A 15,879-nucleotide genomic window follows, 5' to 3' on the forward strand; every position below is an offset into this window, starting at 1 on the left:
AACTCCAGGCTTAAAAGAATTATTGTACAAAAAAACTCCAGATTTAAAAATGATTACAAATGAGGATTTACAAAATTATAAATTAGTACTTATAGATACCAATGCACACAAACGAAACTGTGATCCATCAAAACCAATAAACAGTAACAAAGGTTTTAAATATATGAACGTGATCAAACCTTTGTTTAAGTTCTCTAGAAGTCACACGAGTAGTGTAGAAAGTCTCCCACGAGCCGAAGGCATCCATATTTTGAAAGAAGTTAAGAAGGATACTGATTTGGTTTATTGGGATGATCCAAATGAATTAGTGGAAAGGTTAAAATTACTACTTGGATCATGGGCAGCTGGTAACACTGGAGTACAAAATGAAATTTATGCAATAATAGAGGAATTGAATGAAGCTGGTATTATAAAAGACATAAAATATATAAAGCTCCCAACAGGAGGGTTTGGCAGTACCATTACACTACAGAAGCCGAGCAGACGGCAATGAACATAGATAAATTTGGTCATCACGTTCATAAGCGTTTACGACTATCTGAATTTACTAATATTCTTACTGATGACACATTAGTAAGGTCAGATGCAGGAGACTTTGATTTAAAATCATCGAGATTAAAAGGACTACCAACTCCGGAAAAAGAAGACGAGGCTGTAAATAAAGAGTATGTGGATAAATGTGTTCAAGATTTAAAAAATTAATTGAAAAACATTCAAAGTAATATTAAAAAGTATCTTAATAATTTGGAAAAATTAACTACTAATAATTTTACTACATTAAATTACACAAAAAAAGAAATCGATCTGATGATTGCAGCAAAATCCATCAAGAATGAGTAAACAAGATATAGTCAACAAGCTACACAAAGCAGCGAGAAGAAATTTCATCCGTCGACATACGATTATTAAAGGGATAGATGATTTATGGCAAGCTGACCTTATGGATTTTCAAAAATATTCATCATTAAATAAAGGATATAAATATGTTCTAGTTGTAATTGATGCTTTTTCAAAATACGTATGGGTTAGACCGTTGAAGTCCAAATCCAAACAAAGTGTTACGAACGCAATGCTAAGTATATTTATCGAATCAACACGAAAGCCTAGAAAGGACAGTGCCAATCCATGTATGGAAGTTGGACCAAGTGCTGCCCAGAATCAACCCATAGTGCATTTTGTTCCTCAGGCCTATACTAATGTGTAAACCGAAGCGCACTGAAATCTATCCCTGGGGTTAAGAGAAAACAGGAGCCTCCTTAACACACTTAATTATTCACCGACCTTGGAGCTTCGAGACGACTACGAATGCGGTCTTTTATATTTTTCAACCTTAAATTCAATTCCCAACATAGATAAAAGAAACAACAAGTTTTACTATGGTGAAAATGAGATCATCGAAATTCCTGAAGGGTCTTACGAGCTTCAGGATATTTGTGATTATTTAAAAAATAACATCAAGAACATTACATTAAAACTTACTTGCAATAATAACACATTGAAAACAAATATTTATTGTTCTAAAGACGTTCATTTTAATAAAAGTGGCTCAATTGGTAAAATTTTGGGTTTTGGAATGGAAACAATAAATGCAAATATAAGCACTGAATCAAAGTATCCTGTGAGCATTCTATCAACAACCATTGTGAGGATCGAATGCGATGTAGTCAGTGGTTCATTTGTGAACGGGAAAGCAAGCCATATAATTTATGAATTCGTACCTAATGTACCACCTGGTTATCGAATAATTGAAATACCTAAAAATTTAATTTATTTTCCTGTCAATAAAAGTTCTATAAGTGCTATAAATATCAAGCTGTTGGACGCTGAAAACAAAGAGATAAACTTACGAGGTGAAGAAGTACAACTGTATTTACATTTCAGAAAAAAAGGATTAACTTCAATAAAAATCCTTCTACATTGCGTACACCACTCAGTTCTAAAAGAACATTCCATAAAGACAGACCGCTTCAACTAAAAAAGAAGCTAACCAAGACCAATAAAGAATTTCTCAAATTAATTGGTTTAATAAAATGAATATTTTAAATATATCTCAACAAACATCATACGATAACAGCATTGAGTTTCGAGTATCATTCATACAAACCATACGTGACAAGTTTCAACAAGAATGATGAAATACGAATACCGATCAACCAACAAGACTTGTACGTGTTACCTTCACTTAGTAGTCTATACAGGGTGTTAGGTAAATGGGTATATGAGCCGACACTAGTCCATGTTAACATAGTCATATAAATGGTATGGTGAAGTCAGAAAATTGATATCTTCATTTTAATTATTTTAATTATCATACAAATCGGATTTTATAAAATTTATTTTGTATGAAAATTAAAAAAATTAAAATCATGATATCAAATTTCTGACTTCACCATACCATTTATATGCCTATGTTAACATGGGCTAGTGTCGGCTCATATACCCATTTACCTAACACCCTGTATATCGAAGGAAAAGTAGTTGTGTATAACAGCACCACCAAAGAAAAAGTATCAAATGTACACTTCGTTAATAATCCAGCCTTATTCCTCTTCCAAGACATAAGATATGACCTAAATGGAGTTGAAATAGATAAAATTAAGAATGCAGGTATTACTACAACAATGAAATCTTACCTATCCTTAAATGAAAATGAATCCAAATGTGGTCGAGTTTGGGGCTGGTCAACCGCAGGAACAAACAATGCCAGTGGTGGAGCATTTTCTGCATCTATACCATTAAATAGGATACTAGGATTTGCAGAGGATTATGAAAAAATCTGGGGGCACGGCAGTGCCCCCGCCAAGTCGAGCGCGAAGCAAACACTGCCGTACCATCCTTTACTGGAACCATTTCGCCGCATTTTCAGGCCCCTATTTGAGAACCTCTGGATAAGACCAGAACGCAGAAATTTTCGTCATCTAGTGTAAGCTATAATCACATACTTAAAATCCAAAATTTCAGGTCTGTAGGTCATTTAGTTCCGAAGTTAAGCGAAAGCAAAGTTTCGCATTTATGACACTCACTCACTCACTGATGATCATCAAAATAGAACTAGTACTTCCCATAAACTCAGAGAGCTGAAATTTGGTACAGAGTTAGGGTTTAATGGCCACATAAAGGGAAAACTATAAAAATTAGGAAAATCGAAGATTTGGAGTAACACCACATTCATAATCAACTAGCTTTCCGCCCGCGGCTTCGCCCGCGTGGAATTTTGTCTGTCACAGAAAAACTTTATCGCGCGCGTCCCTGTTTCAAAAACCGGGATAAAAACTATCCTATGTTCTTTCCCGGGACTCAAACTATCTCTATGCCAAATTTCATCAAAATCGGTTGCGAGGTTTAAGCGGGAAAGCGTAACAGACAGACAGACAGACAGAGTTACTTTCGCATTTATAATATTATTAAGTTGGGATACTACTAGCGCCACACTGGCACCGTGGTGTTCGCCTGTACCGCTCACCGGTAGATGGCGCTAGCACTTTGAGTGTCGATTTTCTGCACCGCGGTGTCCAGATTTTTTTTTCCTTTCTAGACGCCCCCGTCGATTAAATTGAATGTTGTGTAATTTTCATTTCGTCGATTTCGTTTATTAATCGTGAGGTTAGCTAAGGTTAAGTTATTTAAACGATTCTTATTCGTTGTCCATTTTAAAGGTAAGTTTAATTTGTGTTTAATATCGTAAAAAAATGTCGATAATACTTATAAAAGGACGACGACGTTAAATAATTATGCCACTTTCTACAAAAAGAAGTGAAATCCCACCAAAAACATTCTGTGAAAAACTAGCCAAGTCTCGATGGAGCTGCTTGTTTATCTCTAAAAAGTAATGAAATCTAGACAAAGTCGTGCCAAGTCTATGGTTCCTTACTGCGATTTCTTTATTATTATAGTTAATTTTGTGTGACTTGGCCGTTGAACAATCTTTATTAAGATAATCATGCATAAGTATTATTGAAATACGCTCAACGTTTTCCAAGTGGCAACTTTTTTTTTTTTTATGCTAGACAAGGCAGATATTTGACCGCAATCGCACCTGGTGTTAAGTGAGATGCAGTCTAGGATGGTACATATCTGCCCTGTAAGTGCCTATTCACTCTCGCCTTGAAAACGCCCGGATTAACTTATTTTCCATCGTCAATGGGTAGCGGTTCTGGTGACAGATTGGTGCAATGGTGTCATGGAGCACCTGGTTTTGTACCCTTCAACGGCCAAGTCACACAACATTAACTATAATAATAAAGAAATCGCAGTAAGGAACCATAGACTTGGCACGACTTTGTCTAGATTTCATTACTTTTTAGAGATAAACAAGCAGCTCCATCGAGACTTGGCTAGTTTTTCACAGAATGTTTTTGGTGGGATTATCATTAACTGTAAACACGAGTTAGTGTTACTGAGAAGTAATACTAACCTTAATGCGGTCAAGTTAAATGCAGGTGAAGTTGTAGATGACATTATAATCAATAAAATTATTTGGCGCGTTCCACACATTAAAGTTTCAGACCGTGAGAGGATTAACCTATTGAAACACTTGGAGAAAGATCGAGCTATTCCATCAGTATTTCGTAATTGGGATCTGTATGAATACCCATTACTGCCTAAAACACGTAAACATACTTGGTCTATAAAAACTTCATCGCAAATAGAAAAACCACAATTTGTGGTAATTGCCTTACAAACCAATCGTAAACATAACGCTGTGTTGTCAATGGCAGAGTTTGATCATTGTCACGTAAGAGATGTAAGAGTCTTTTTAAATTCATCGTATTATCCGTATGAAGGACTAAATGTCAGTTTTTCAGAAGAAAAAATTGCTTTATTATACGAACAGTATTCAAGATTTCAACAGTCGTATCACGGACGTCGGCCAGAACCGTTGTTGAGCTTGAAAGAATTCAGAGACGTAGCTCCCTTATTTGTTATCGACTGTTCGAGGCAACACGAAACTTTAAAGGGTTCGATCGACGTAAGAGTTGAAATTTAAACAGACCAAGAGATACCAGATCAGACAGCTGCTTATTGCTTGATTCTAAACGATTGTATATTTGAATACAAACCTCTGAGTAATATCGTCAAGAAAATATCATGAATAGCAATAATATAATCGTAGATCTGCAAGGATCCAAAAATGAATTTATAATAAAAGAATTTGCTATAGCTACTCAAGAGCATAGTCACATATTTTTGATTAAGCCTCCATACCCGTTCTCTTCATTGACTGCTGAAGAAAAAAAGCAAGTTTGCTGGATCGAAAAAAACAGAGGCTATCGGTGGAATGAAGGATATATTGACTATAGAGAATTTCAAAGACTTATCGTACCTTATTTAAAAGGCAAATATATCTTAGTAAAAGGAGAAGAAAAGATCAAATGGGTACCTACATAATTTATGTAATCAAAATGACGTTTTAGATGTAACTTGTTTAGGCGCTCCAAATTTAAGTACTCTTTACAAACTTTATTGTTTTGATAACCCTACATTATTTAACTGTTTTACTCATAAGAAATATTGTGCATTAAAGAATGTGATGTGTATAAAGAAATGGTGTGTTGAAAAAAATATAGCAGTATAATAAATAAACTGTATTATTATTCTAAAAAAACTGATTGTTTTTATTTTATTAATCCTTGATAAAAAAGAGTTAAATTATTAGTTACCTATGTAAGGAAATAAAAAAATAACACTTTCATTTATACATAAACTTTATTTAAACTTTTAACTTCGCACTAAACATTTTTCATAATAATAATTACACTTAATTATAAACTTTTAAATTTAAACTAAATACTAAAGATTATCATTACACAAATTTTTAGAGATTTTTTTAATAACTGATTCAGTCATGTCCATTATTTCATCATAATTTTCAGTCACTACATACTGTGCACTAAGCATCACATTATCGTCACTTTCACTGTGCTCCTCCGGATCCCATGCCGTTGAACAGGAAGGCTCACTCGTCAGGTCGCACACTCTTATTTGTATAAGTCGTAAGCCTCTAGTTCGCTCCTTAGAAATGACGTAGGACTTAGAACTACGTGCCTTCTTTCGTGTTGGTTGCTCAGTCTTCCGCCTAACCCTCTTTTCCCGGGAGGTTTGAGGCTCGCCAACCTGTCCCGAGACATCTGGACAAGCTTGTGTTAATCCCTCCCAGGGATCACAGGTGAATGGGGGAAGCATGATGTTCATATCGGAGTTTTGCATTTTCTGAAAAGTAAAAATAATAATTGTTAGTGATCATCATAAATTTACAAAAATAGCTGACGGTACAGTCATAAAATTAAAAACTTGAATACTTACAAAATAATTAACCCGTCGGTAGTCTGAAGACGAGCAGTGATATGGAGTGAATGAGCTTCTCGGTGAAATATTGTAAAAAAACATGTGATAATGCTTTATTGCGAAATCGTTGACTTTGCAAACGCGAACGGATGTTTTGTGTCAGCATATTGCAAATTGCATATTGTAATATAAAATTAGGTTATTAAGTTTATTGGAAAGATTATTGCACAAATATTTATCAAATAATATGATTCTAAACATGATTGATTATAAAGAAAACCACAAAAAACATGTAATACCTTTATTTAAATATCACATTTATAAAATGGAATCTTAAAATCTAAATGAAATTAATATTATACCTTCTATAAAATACACTCAACATCAAATAAACCGCACCTTCCGCGACGCGAACTTTAAAGATTTTCTTCTGACACAATCATGGTACCCCAACAATATTGGTGTTATTTGAAAGCCCAATAAATATCCTTAAAGAAAAATACATTTCATTTCTAAATAAATTATTAACTTATACCATAAATGTGGCTTGAAAATAGACCTCACTTTGGGCTCACCTCTGGGATCAATTAGACCAATTTTTATGGTTATAAAACCAAATAAAGATCTCACGTGTCCTCTTTAACAGATGGATAGCGATTAATCCCAACTTAACAGTTTTATAGTAATAAAAAATGGCTATAGCGTAACTACCTATTATTTTGAAGAAGTGACTCTGGATCCTTGTAAAGACACATTTTTGGGGTAAAAACCTTTCCTTTAATGAAATGAAGTTTAGAACTAGGCTTTCAAATGGTACCAATGTTGGTGGGAAGTGGGGATGCATACGTTTGATAAGTGCTTGTTGCGGGAGGTGCGATTTATTTGATGCCGAGTGTATAATAAATTTTAACAAACTAATTAATTAAATCTAAAATACATTCCTATGATGACCCCATGCCCAGGTGGTAATTTTATCGGATGAAATAAAACGTTTATCGTCTTGGTTTGATAAAGCTACCTTGTTTACACTCTGCGTGAAAATCTCATGTTTAATGCATCTAAACAAAATATTTTTTTTTTCTAATTATTTTATCATCTAACAAAACCGACTTATAATCAGATGACGACAAATCTCTGATTACATTTTTCTTAACACCTTTTGCCTTTTTGATTAATGTAGATTCTGTTTTAATACAATATAACTTAGATCGAAGACCCACAAATTCGGTCATAATTTTACCTCCTAACTCGTCTTTAAACAGACCTGGTATTTTCTTATTTTTTAGTGGTAATCCAAATACATTGTCAGAACTATAATTGCTTGTATCAAAATAGTTTATAAAATTTTTCTTTAAGTCTCTATAAAAAGCTTCAGTTTCAATTCTGTAAACAAAGCTATCGGTATCAGTGTAGCATAGCTGTACTTTATCTCCGTAGTGAGGCTTTACAACTGAGTAATGGAAATCATACATATGACTCTTAGAGAGTTCCAAAACAGCAAAACCAATATAAATCGATTTATCTAAAATAATTCTTTCCTGTTTCATTTGTACCGCGACTAAATTATTTGAATAAATTAGGCCTTGCGATTAATCTGTCTGCAGTTATGAACTTTTTAGTTTTGTTAGATTTATCACACCACTTATTAACCAAACGTACATCTACTCTTTTTTCGCTGTCTTCTAGGGTTTTTCCAAATGCTGAATTATTCATTAATTTGAAAAGGTCTTGCTGAAAAGATGTTACAGCTTTCTTTCTTAGATCTGTGTTTAAATTAATATATTTAGCTAAAAATGGGCTTTGTCTAAAACATAAAACGCGATGAATTTTATCTAACACTAGACCATTTTTAATACATGTCTTTAAATATACATAGTGAATTACGTACTGATATTTAGGATACAAGTTAGGAATTAGTTTTGAAGTCTTACCACAAGGCGGTGTGAACTTTTCTGGACAAAAAGGGTAATCATTGTGACTATGATGTAACTCTTCAGGATAAATTAAATCGACTTCAAGAATGTATCCAAATTCAGCGTTATCGTCTACGTCTATAATATTCAAGAGATCTATTTCGCATTGATCTAAAAGACGGAAATCCGAAACAGGTAAATATTGGCACATGCTATAACTATATAAATTATTGCAATCTATGTAAACCAGAAAAGAATCGGGTTCGCTAGGATCATAATGAGGTATGTATTTATTATTTGCCTGAGCATATCTTGTTGAACACAAACATATCCCTCCTCTTATCCCTTTCTGTATAAAACGAATGATTTCCAAGTCTGTTAATAAATCTAACTGAACGCCTGTTTTAAGTAACATAGCATCAAATGAAAGACTTGGGGCTGTTAAGTAAAAGGCAGGGTCTAATTGATAATTTGTTTTACAAACATGTCGAAAGTTTTCAAAAACATCTGTCAATAGTAATACATCAGTCTTTAGGTAAAGGTCTGTGTACTGGCCCATATCTTTTATGTTAAAATCAGACCAAACCTTTTGAGCATGAGCATAATCGAAAATTGATATCTTCATTTTAATTATTAAAATTTTCATACAAATCGGATTTTATAAAAAATATTTTGTATAAAAATTAAAAAAATAAAATGATGTTATCAAATTTCTGACTTCGCCATACCATTTATATGCCCATGTTAACATGGGCTAGTGTCGGCTCATATACCCATTTACCTAACACCCTGTAGAACTTATGAATTATTATTGACTCTCACTCAAGATATTATAGTGTGTAACTCAATCGGTTTATAATTCTCATATTTGAGGTTCTCGTATACATGGTTGGATGTAACCTAACAGTAAGCTGCTATTGGTATAACATTTTTACTCGTGTTGGATGGAGAGTCATGAGCCAAGCTGGTACAGAAAATTACATAAAAGTAAATTCTGTGTGTTCTCTCGAGGCAAGCTACTCATCCGCATGGTTTTAAGGTTTACCTATGGTGCTACCGCTGTATAAGGGCATACGTCAAACTGACCCATGTATACAGACTTCTAAAAAGGAATTGTGAATTCCAATTGGGTTTTATCGTGTGATCAAAAGTGCGTGGATTTAACGAAAAAAGCTCATGTTGTGCTAGTAGCCGTGTGAAGGTAAGTCAATTTTTTAACATGGAATTAGGCTATTCTGCACTACTGCAGGCATGGTTTACTTACGTTCGTGTTATTGGGCGTTCTAACTCACATTCGTTCGGTCGCAGTTTGCGACCTCACTCTGTGCGTTAGAACGCCCAATAACACACTACTTATGCTAGCAACGGTTGGAGAAGAGCAACCGAAGGTTGGGTTTGGGAATTTAAGGGACTATGTTTGTTGCCGCCAGTCGAAAGGTAAACTAGGAGTATAATAAAAACCAAGAGTCCCCACTCTTAGGATTAAATTCCCTTTTAAGTATACAAGTAATTTAAAATGTTACCTTAATCCTCCGGGAGAGGGCGCGTTTCCTCCATGGCCTCTGCAGCAAGAGGTGGATCGGGAAGGTGATGATGTCGCATACTAACGCCACCGCCCGGATCGTCTTCAGCACCGCCGACACCCACCATGACTCCGGTCTGCGGACAAAACACGAGATTAAACACTAATTCAATGTGACAAGACTGGCTGCCTTATAAAGATACTGTAAGTGCGGTCAGATACTGTAAGTGTGTGTGTCGAGAACAATTGCGAGAAAATAGTGAGTTGTTGAACAGTGGTACGGGAGGCAATCGTAATAAAAGACTGCGAAATAGGGTAGACCGATATGTCTGCCCATATTCCGTGACCATGGCGCTTGCAATAGTGCCGAAATATCGGAAACTCAAAATTAAGGTACATGGTAGCAATCCCGTCAGTAATAATAATTATGCCTTATAAAAAGTCATCATCATCATCAAGCCTTTCAATCTAGACTGCAGGAGCACGAACCAATTTACCAGATGAAAGGCGAAGATTTGCCCTACACTCCCCATGTGCTGGCCAGACGGGTTGGGGACCTATATTCGTCGATCGTCGGCGACGATGGCCGTTGGGGCAGGAAAATCCTCGATTGGCGGCCACGGGCTGGAAGACGTAGCGTGGGCAGGCCTCCTACTAGGTGGACCGACGATCTGGTAAAGGTCGCGGGAAGAGCCTGGATGCGGGAAGCGCAGGACCGTTCATTATGAATAACCTTGGGGGAGGCCTTTGTCCAGCAGTGGACGTCATTTGGCTGAAACGAACGAACGATTCGTCGATCCTATTTTTGACCGACTTCAAAAAGGGGGAGGTTCTCAATTCAGATGGTATGTTTTAATATAAATGAAAGACCATCATAACCTTGTGACTCATTATGTCAGGGATAACTCGTACTTCGTACAACGTTGTTGTTTCGGTAATGTGACTAATCAACATGAGTTGATTAATTGGGCACACGTGATGACGGGCAAACAACACGACATACAGCGCTGCTTCTGAAGTTTTTAACGTCGCTCACATGACAAATACGGTGTGACATGACAGTGTTTTTTTAATTTCACTCGTGCGCCGCTTCGCACGCGTTTTTATTTTAATTCCGTGCTATCACACTATGATGATACGTTTATAGTAGGTAATAATTAATCTTTCTAAATACACCGATAAACACCTGCATTTAGAATACTACCTACCTATGATACTACATAAACTTTTTATTTCTGGTTTGAAAGGATTATATTTTTATCTTAGGTCATTATGCGGTAAAAATTACACGTGCCAAATATAATGAATAACAAATAAACCAATCAAGTCAGCGAACGAATAACCATCTATTTTTAAATTGATAAGCTTGAATTTTTATCAATGATGATTCACCGTCTATTGGAAAATTACTGCCAATAATCATTATTATTACGATATAACAAGTTTTAATATTACTTTTTGCATTTGAAATAGATATGGAATCATGCACGCAACCATGAGCGCTACATAAGTTTAAAGCTTACAAGTACGCTACTCTCGGTGAAGTTCTAAAGAGATCAAGGTGTACCAGAACTAGCATTTAAAACTTTAATAGGTAAAACAGCCTAGTTTAATGTCCAGTACCTAATTGCCATTTTACGCAACCAATCCATCAAAATTAGAAATATCTCAGACATTTTGTATTGCACTACATTGTAGGAATTGCTTGTTTATTTAACTAAAAAAGAATATTTGGTATTCAAATTAAGACGTTTTCTACAGTTCACTTCCGTTTTTAGCGCTACATTGAAATGCAAGCAATTAAATATGCTCGTATCAATATTTATGTTCCATTAAAAGCTACATACTACCTACGCGGTGCAGGCCCGTCTGCAGGGATAAAAATGGGTCATGGGTCATTGGAAATCCCCAGTTGCCAATTTACCATTGAATTTTTATTTACAAACAAATATCACAGTTAAATACTGTGCAAATTATTGCCATTTAAGTTGATATAAATCGACTCAAAAGTCAAGAAAACCGTGAAACAAATCTCGGTGCGATGTGGTGATACATTTATTAGGAATGTGAATGCTCTATTAGCTCTATGAAAGTCCTTATTTGTCTCTCTTCTAAACAGTTTCTTTAAGATGTCGGAGATAATATTAGAATGTGACAAAGAACGATATCGTAGAAACTACGGAGTTATACAGAATACAAGGTAACCCCTCGCAACCTGCCCTCAATGCATCTCATCAGTTCAAGATGGGTCCGTCTTGCCCTAAACCCTTCCACCCCGGTCCGCGGGTGCACCGGGTCAGTGTCGGCGGATGCGTTGATAAGCCCGCGCCGCGGCCGTGACCTCGCGCATGCGCCGCCCGGGTACAATCGCCCACGGCGGCGTGATACCAAAATACCGATTAATGAGTGTTTTGTTATCACTGACTCAGCCCTTGTGAGCTTAAGATTAGTCAGTTAGTTTTATTATTATAAATAGGTATTGAAACCTGCTGACAAGTTCGGTATTAGTAAGGACTAATAACCATTCTGTAAAACTTCTTTTGAAGCTTTAATGACTAAGGTGCAGATGTGATTTAATTTTAAATATTCTCCCGGAATGTAAAAAAAAAAAAATCGGAAGAACCGCGCTTGCTGAGAATTATGTCTCTCATTTCGTGGGAAGAATCATATGACAAAGACACTACAACAATGCAGGTGGACTGATAAAATGATGGGTATGCAAATTCAAATACGAATGCTGTTTAGTAATATTCTCGTATGTAGTTAGAGTACCCTCCATTCCCACCAGAATTGTATTGTAGAGTTAAGACTTCTGCGCGCGCCTGTCCTTCAGATGCACTTTTGTTTTATTATCTAGAGGCCTTGTATACAGTTCCTCTCATGAATACGTTCATTTTAAAATGTTACCATAATAGGAGCGGTGACTGAGCCATTTTCAATCTTACATAGTAAGTCCAAAGAGTCGCTTTCCGGTTATTTTTAAATATGCCTTTGTTGCATCTTCTAGAATCTTGAACAAGAATCTTGGGTATCCTTTCAGAAATTCACTTCAGTAAAATTTTTCACATCTTCTTGGATAACTTATACATTTGTAGATTTCTGGTTAAGTATTAAACGCTTTTCAGTTTTCTTCAAATTGTGAACACTGATCAGAATTTACAATAATAGGATAATCTGACAAACCTCGATGTTGTTGCCGAGTGTGTTATCATAATATGTGATAATACTTTCAGGAATCTAGAATACAGGTTGTATTATCTTTTCCTGAAATTTTCGGTGCGGCCCGGCGCGAGACGGTACTGCACCCAATTTTAATCCGAGGTTTAACAAAGAAACTATAAAGACATTCTAAAATTAAAAGGTCAACGTTTTCTTATTTGTTTGTCGATCAAGGTTATGTGTTTTAGATTATTTTAAACATCAAATAAAAAACGTGATAAATCCTATGAACAATGAAGAATATGACTTATTGTTACAAGGAGTGTTAATGTAATCGCTCCCTACAAGTATATGAACTAACTTAACTTCAGCGCTATGTAAGCATATCCTAGCTGAGAGGCGCCGAGATCGCGTCGTATATCAAGTTAATTAACGACCTTCAACCGGCACGTGGACGCGCAGTTACCGCAGTTTAGATGACGGAGCAGACTATTACCGCCGCACCTGGCAGGTTCAAACTTTAACCAGTCATCTAATTGTCCCAGAATAGTCTGAAAATAATTGCCCCTTATCACCATCACCAGCCTAGATCAGACCTAGCATTTGATGGCTCCCTGGATATTTTGCTCATCGAGTGGGTATCATAGTAATGTCAGCCTTTACTGCATACACGTATCGCTGATATATTTACACTGAACTCTGCAAAATGGATACCTATCTAAATAACTAAATTTTGGTCAAGAGGACACATATTTTGTTTATTAGAAGACTATTATTAGGTTTTGCTAGTATATAATTTTAACACCATCGTAGCGTTATCTTTCATTTCGGATAGTCTGAGTGGTCTGAGAGTCAGGTCAATATAACACAGTAGTAACTCCAGCTTAACTCCAAAACTTCCAGAGCGATTTATTATCTACTTAATTTGTTTGATAGTCTGAAGGTGTCGAGATTGGACATATCAAGTTAATTAATGTCTTTCTGGACGTAGTCTGGAGCCCAGTTCAGATGCCAAAGTTAATTGAAGACGTAAATAAAGTTAAGTTTTTCAACGATTTTCAGCGATTACAATCAACATAATCCTTCGATGTTTATTATTGTTTATTGTTTTTTTATCGTTGTTTACGTTACGACTTATTTACTTAAATAGAACTTGTAAGAATATAATTATTTATTACAACTTATAATAAAAAAATATACATAATTAATTATACTTAATACAAATATAACGTATTCGAGAAAAACCTAGCCAGTAAACCATTTACCTTGTTTAGTAAAAGAATGTTTTAATAAGTTAACATACATGGCCGTTAAACCTGTTCCATCAGTACCTAATTGGAGGAAAACTTCTGGCTACTTCTGCACGTTAGCATTACCTTAATAAAACCAAGTACAGTGGCTGGATGTCCTCTTGCTTAAAGCAAAGAGGGTCAATTACAATAAGTCTGACGGACTCCTAATGAAAATCCGAGCAAAATATCCTGAGATTTATAAGCGTCCAAATTAACTTTACTTCTTCACTTACTTTAGTTCGCTGATTCGCCCGCGTGATTTTAATTCTGTCACATAAAGTTCCTTTTTATTTCTAATGGTAGGTATAAGAATATTCAAGATCTGTTCAGTAGATCCAGATATTACCCCCTACAACCTCGCAAACTTTACCTCTTTATTAGTTTAGATAACATTAACTTTGACTTTAATCTATAAGATCTCCTAAGCAGCGACCTTAACATTTTTCCTGGTTCTGTGCGAATACTAAGTTCGCGTATTGTAAGTCAATGCCAATGAGCATGCAGACCAGCAAGGTTTTCTCGTGTTTGGTTAAAAACTAGACAATGTGAGGTTAACTAGGCATTTGAATATGCATAGGTTTATTTATAGTTAGTGAAATAAGGGCTTATGGGTTTATGTAATTTAAACTACCTTCATCAATTTGACAAAGAAAAACATGAAAAGAAAAAAGATTTTCTAAACACGTGCTGATGTAGCTTGCAGATTAATGAGGTACTTATTAGATACAAAATATAATAATATGCATACGATGCAATATTGCTTCGCGAACGCGATCACAGTCATTGAGGAAATCCTAGCCATCATAATACAGAGGCGGTAGGGCCGATCACAATATGGCTGTGATTTCAATAGTCAATTTCCAAAGTTATTTTTAACACTTTAATTCACAATCACGTCCATATGGCAATGTCCGTGACTGCGATAACACTGGAAGGTCATGATGTTCATCATAAACTTTATGTATCAATATTCCAATTTTAACTTCCATAGCATTAACATTTACATTATTTATTTGATAAGTTCATTTTACCCACAAGTAAATAAATAATGGGACTTCTGACGTCTGCACGAGTAAGAATTCCCTAAAATACTAAAAGGCCTCTTTTATTTTACGTATAATCATCTAATTTACCGTTATTACAAAAGTATAAGACATAATGTTGTTTGTGTCGTTTTTGTTGACGTTATAAATTGGCCAACATCACACAATGACCACGTCTACTGCGCAGATTTACCTACTGTTTTTTTGCATAGCAATGATTATCTCATCGGCGTTTTTTACATGCTTGTGTGGCTGGTTATTAAATCTAACACTTTAGACTTCTAAAATAAGTAAGGATCTGTGGATCCTACACTGTGGACTTACTGCGCGTTACATGCTTGTGTGGCTGGTTATTAAATCTAACACTTTAGGCTTCGAAAATAAATAAGAATCTGTGGATCCTACACTGTGGACTTCATTCGCGTTATGTGACCGGTTCATCATTCACCGCTACCTAATTTAAATGATTTTTGTATCGCTGTATATTTTCATCTGGTATACTAATGAGCGAACATTCTAACCCTTATTATTTTGTGTCGGTACACTGTGCTGCGGTGGAGTGCGACCACATTAAGGCCAATGGGCGATAACGCTCCAATACACTCGCTTGCTCGGTCACTAACTACAACTGTGCTAACTACGAACTCTCTGGTAAAATTGTCCCT

The 15,879-nt window shown here is 35.6% G+C and overlaps 2 protein-coding genes across 7 annotated transcripts in view; one reads left to right on the top strand and one right to left on the bottom strand.

Annotated features, from left to right (window-relative positions):
• LOC135087457 (dTTP/UTP pyrophosphatase-like) overlaps positions 1-15,879 on the top strand; it is a 139,995-nt gene that overhangs the window by 42,073 nt on the left and 82,043 nt on the right. The window lies entirely within an intron of this gene.
• Positions 1-15,879, bottom strand: part of LOC135087379 (long-chain-fatty-acid--CoA ligase 4) — an 84,820-nt gene that overhangs the window by 17,908 nt on the left and 51,033 nt on the right. For all 6 annotated transcript variants that reach the window (XM_063982161.1, XM_063982159.1, XM_063982173.1 and 3 more), the window contains one exon: positions 9,722-9,857. In XM_063982161.1, coding sequence (XP_063838231.1) covers positions 9,722-9,857 — 136 coding nt within the window. The remainder of the gene's footprint in view (positions 1-9,721; positions 9,858-15,879) is intronic.

The sequence above is a fragment of the Ostrinia nubilalis genome, chromosome 3 (assembly GCF_963855985.1).
Source record: "Ostrinia nubilalis chromosome 3, ilOstNubi1.1, whole genome shotgun sequence".
NCBI classification, from domain to species: domain Eukaryota; kingdom Metazoa; phylum Arthropoda; class Insecta; order Lepidoptera; family Crambidae; genus Ostrinia; species Ostrinia nubilalis.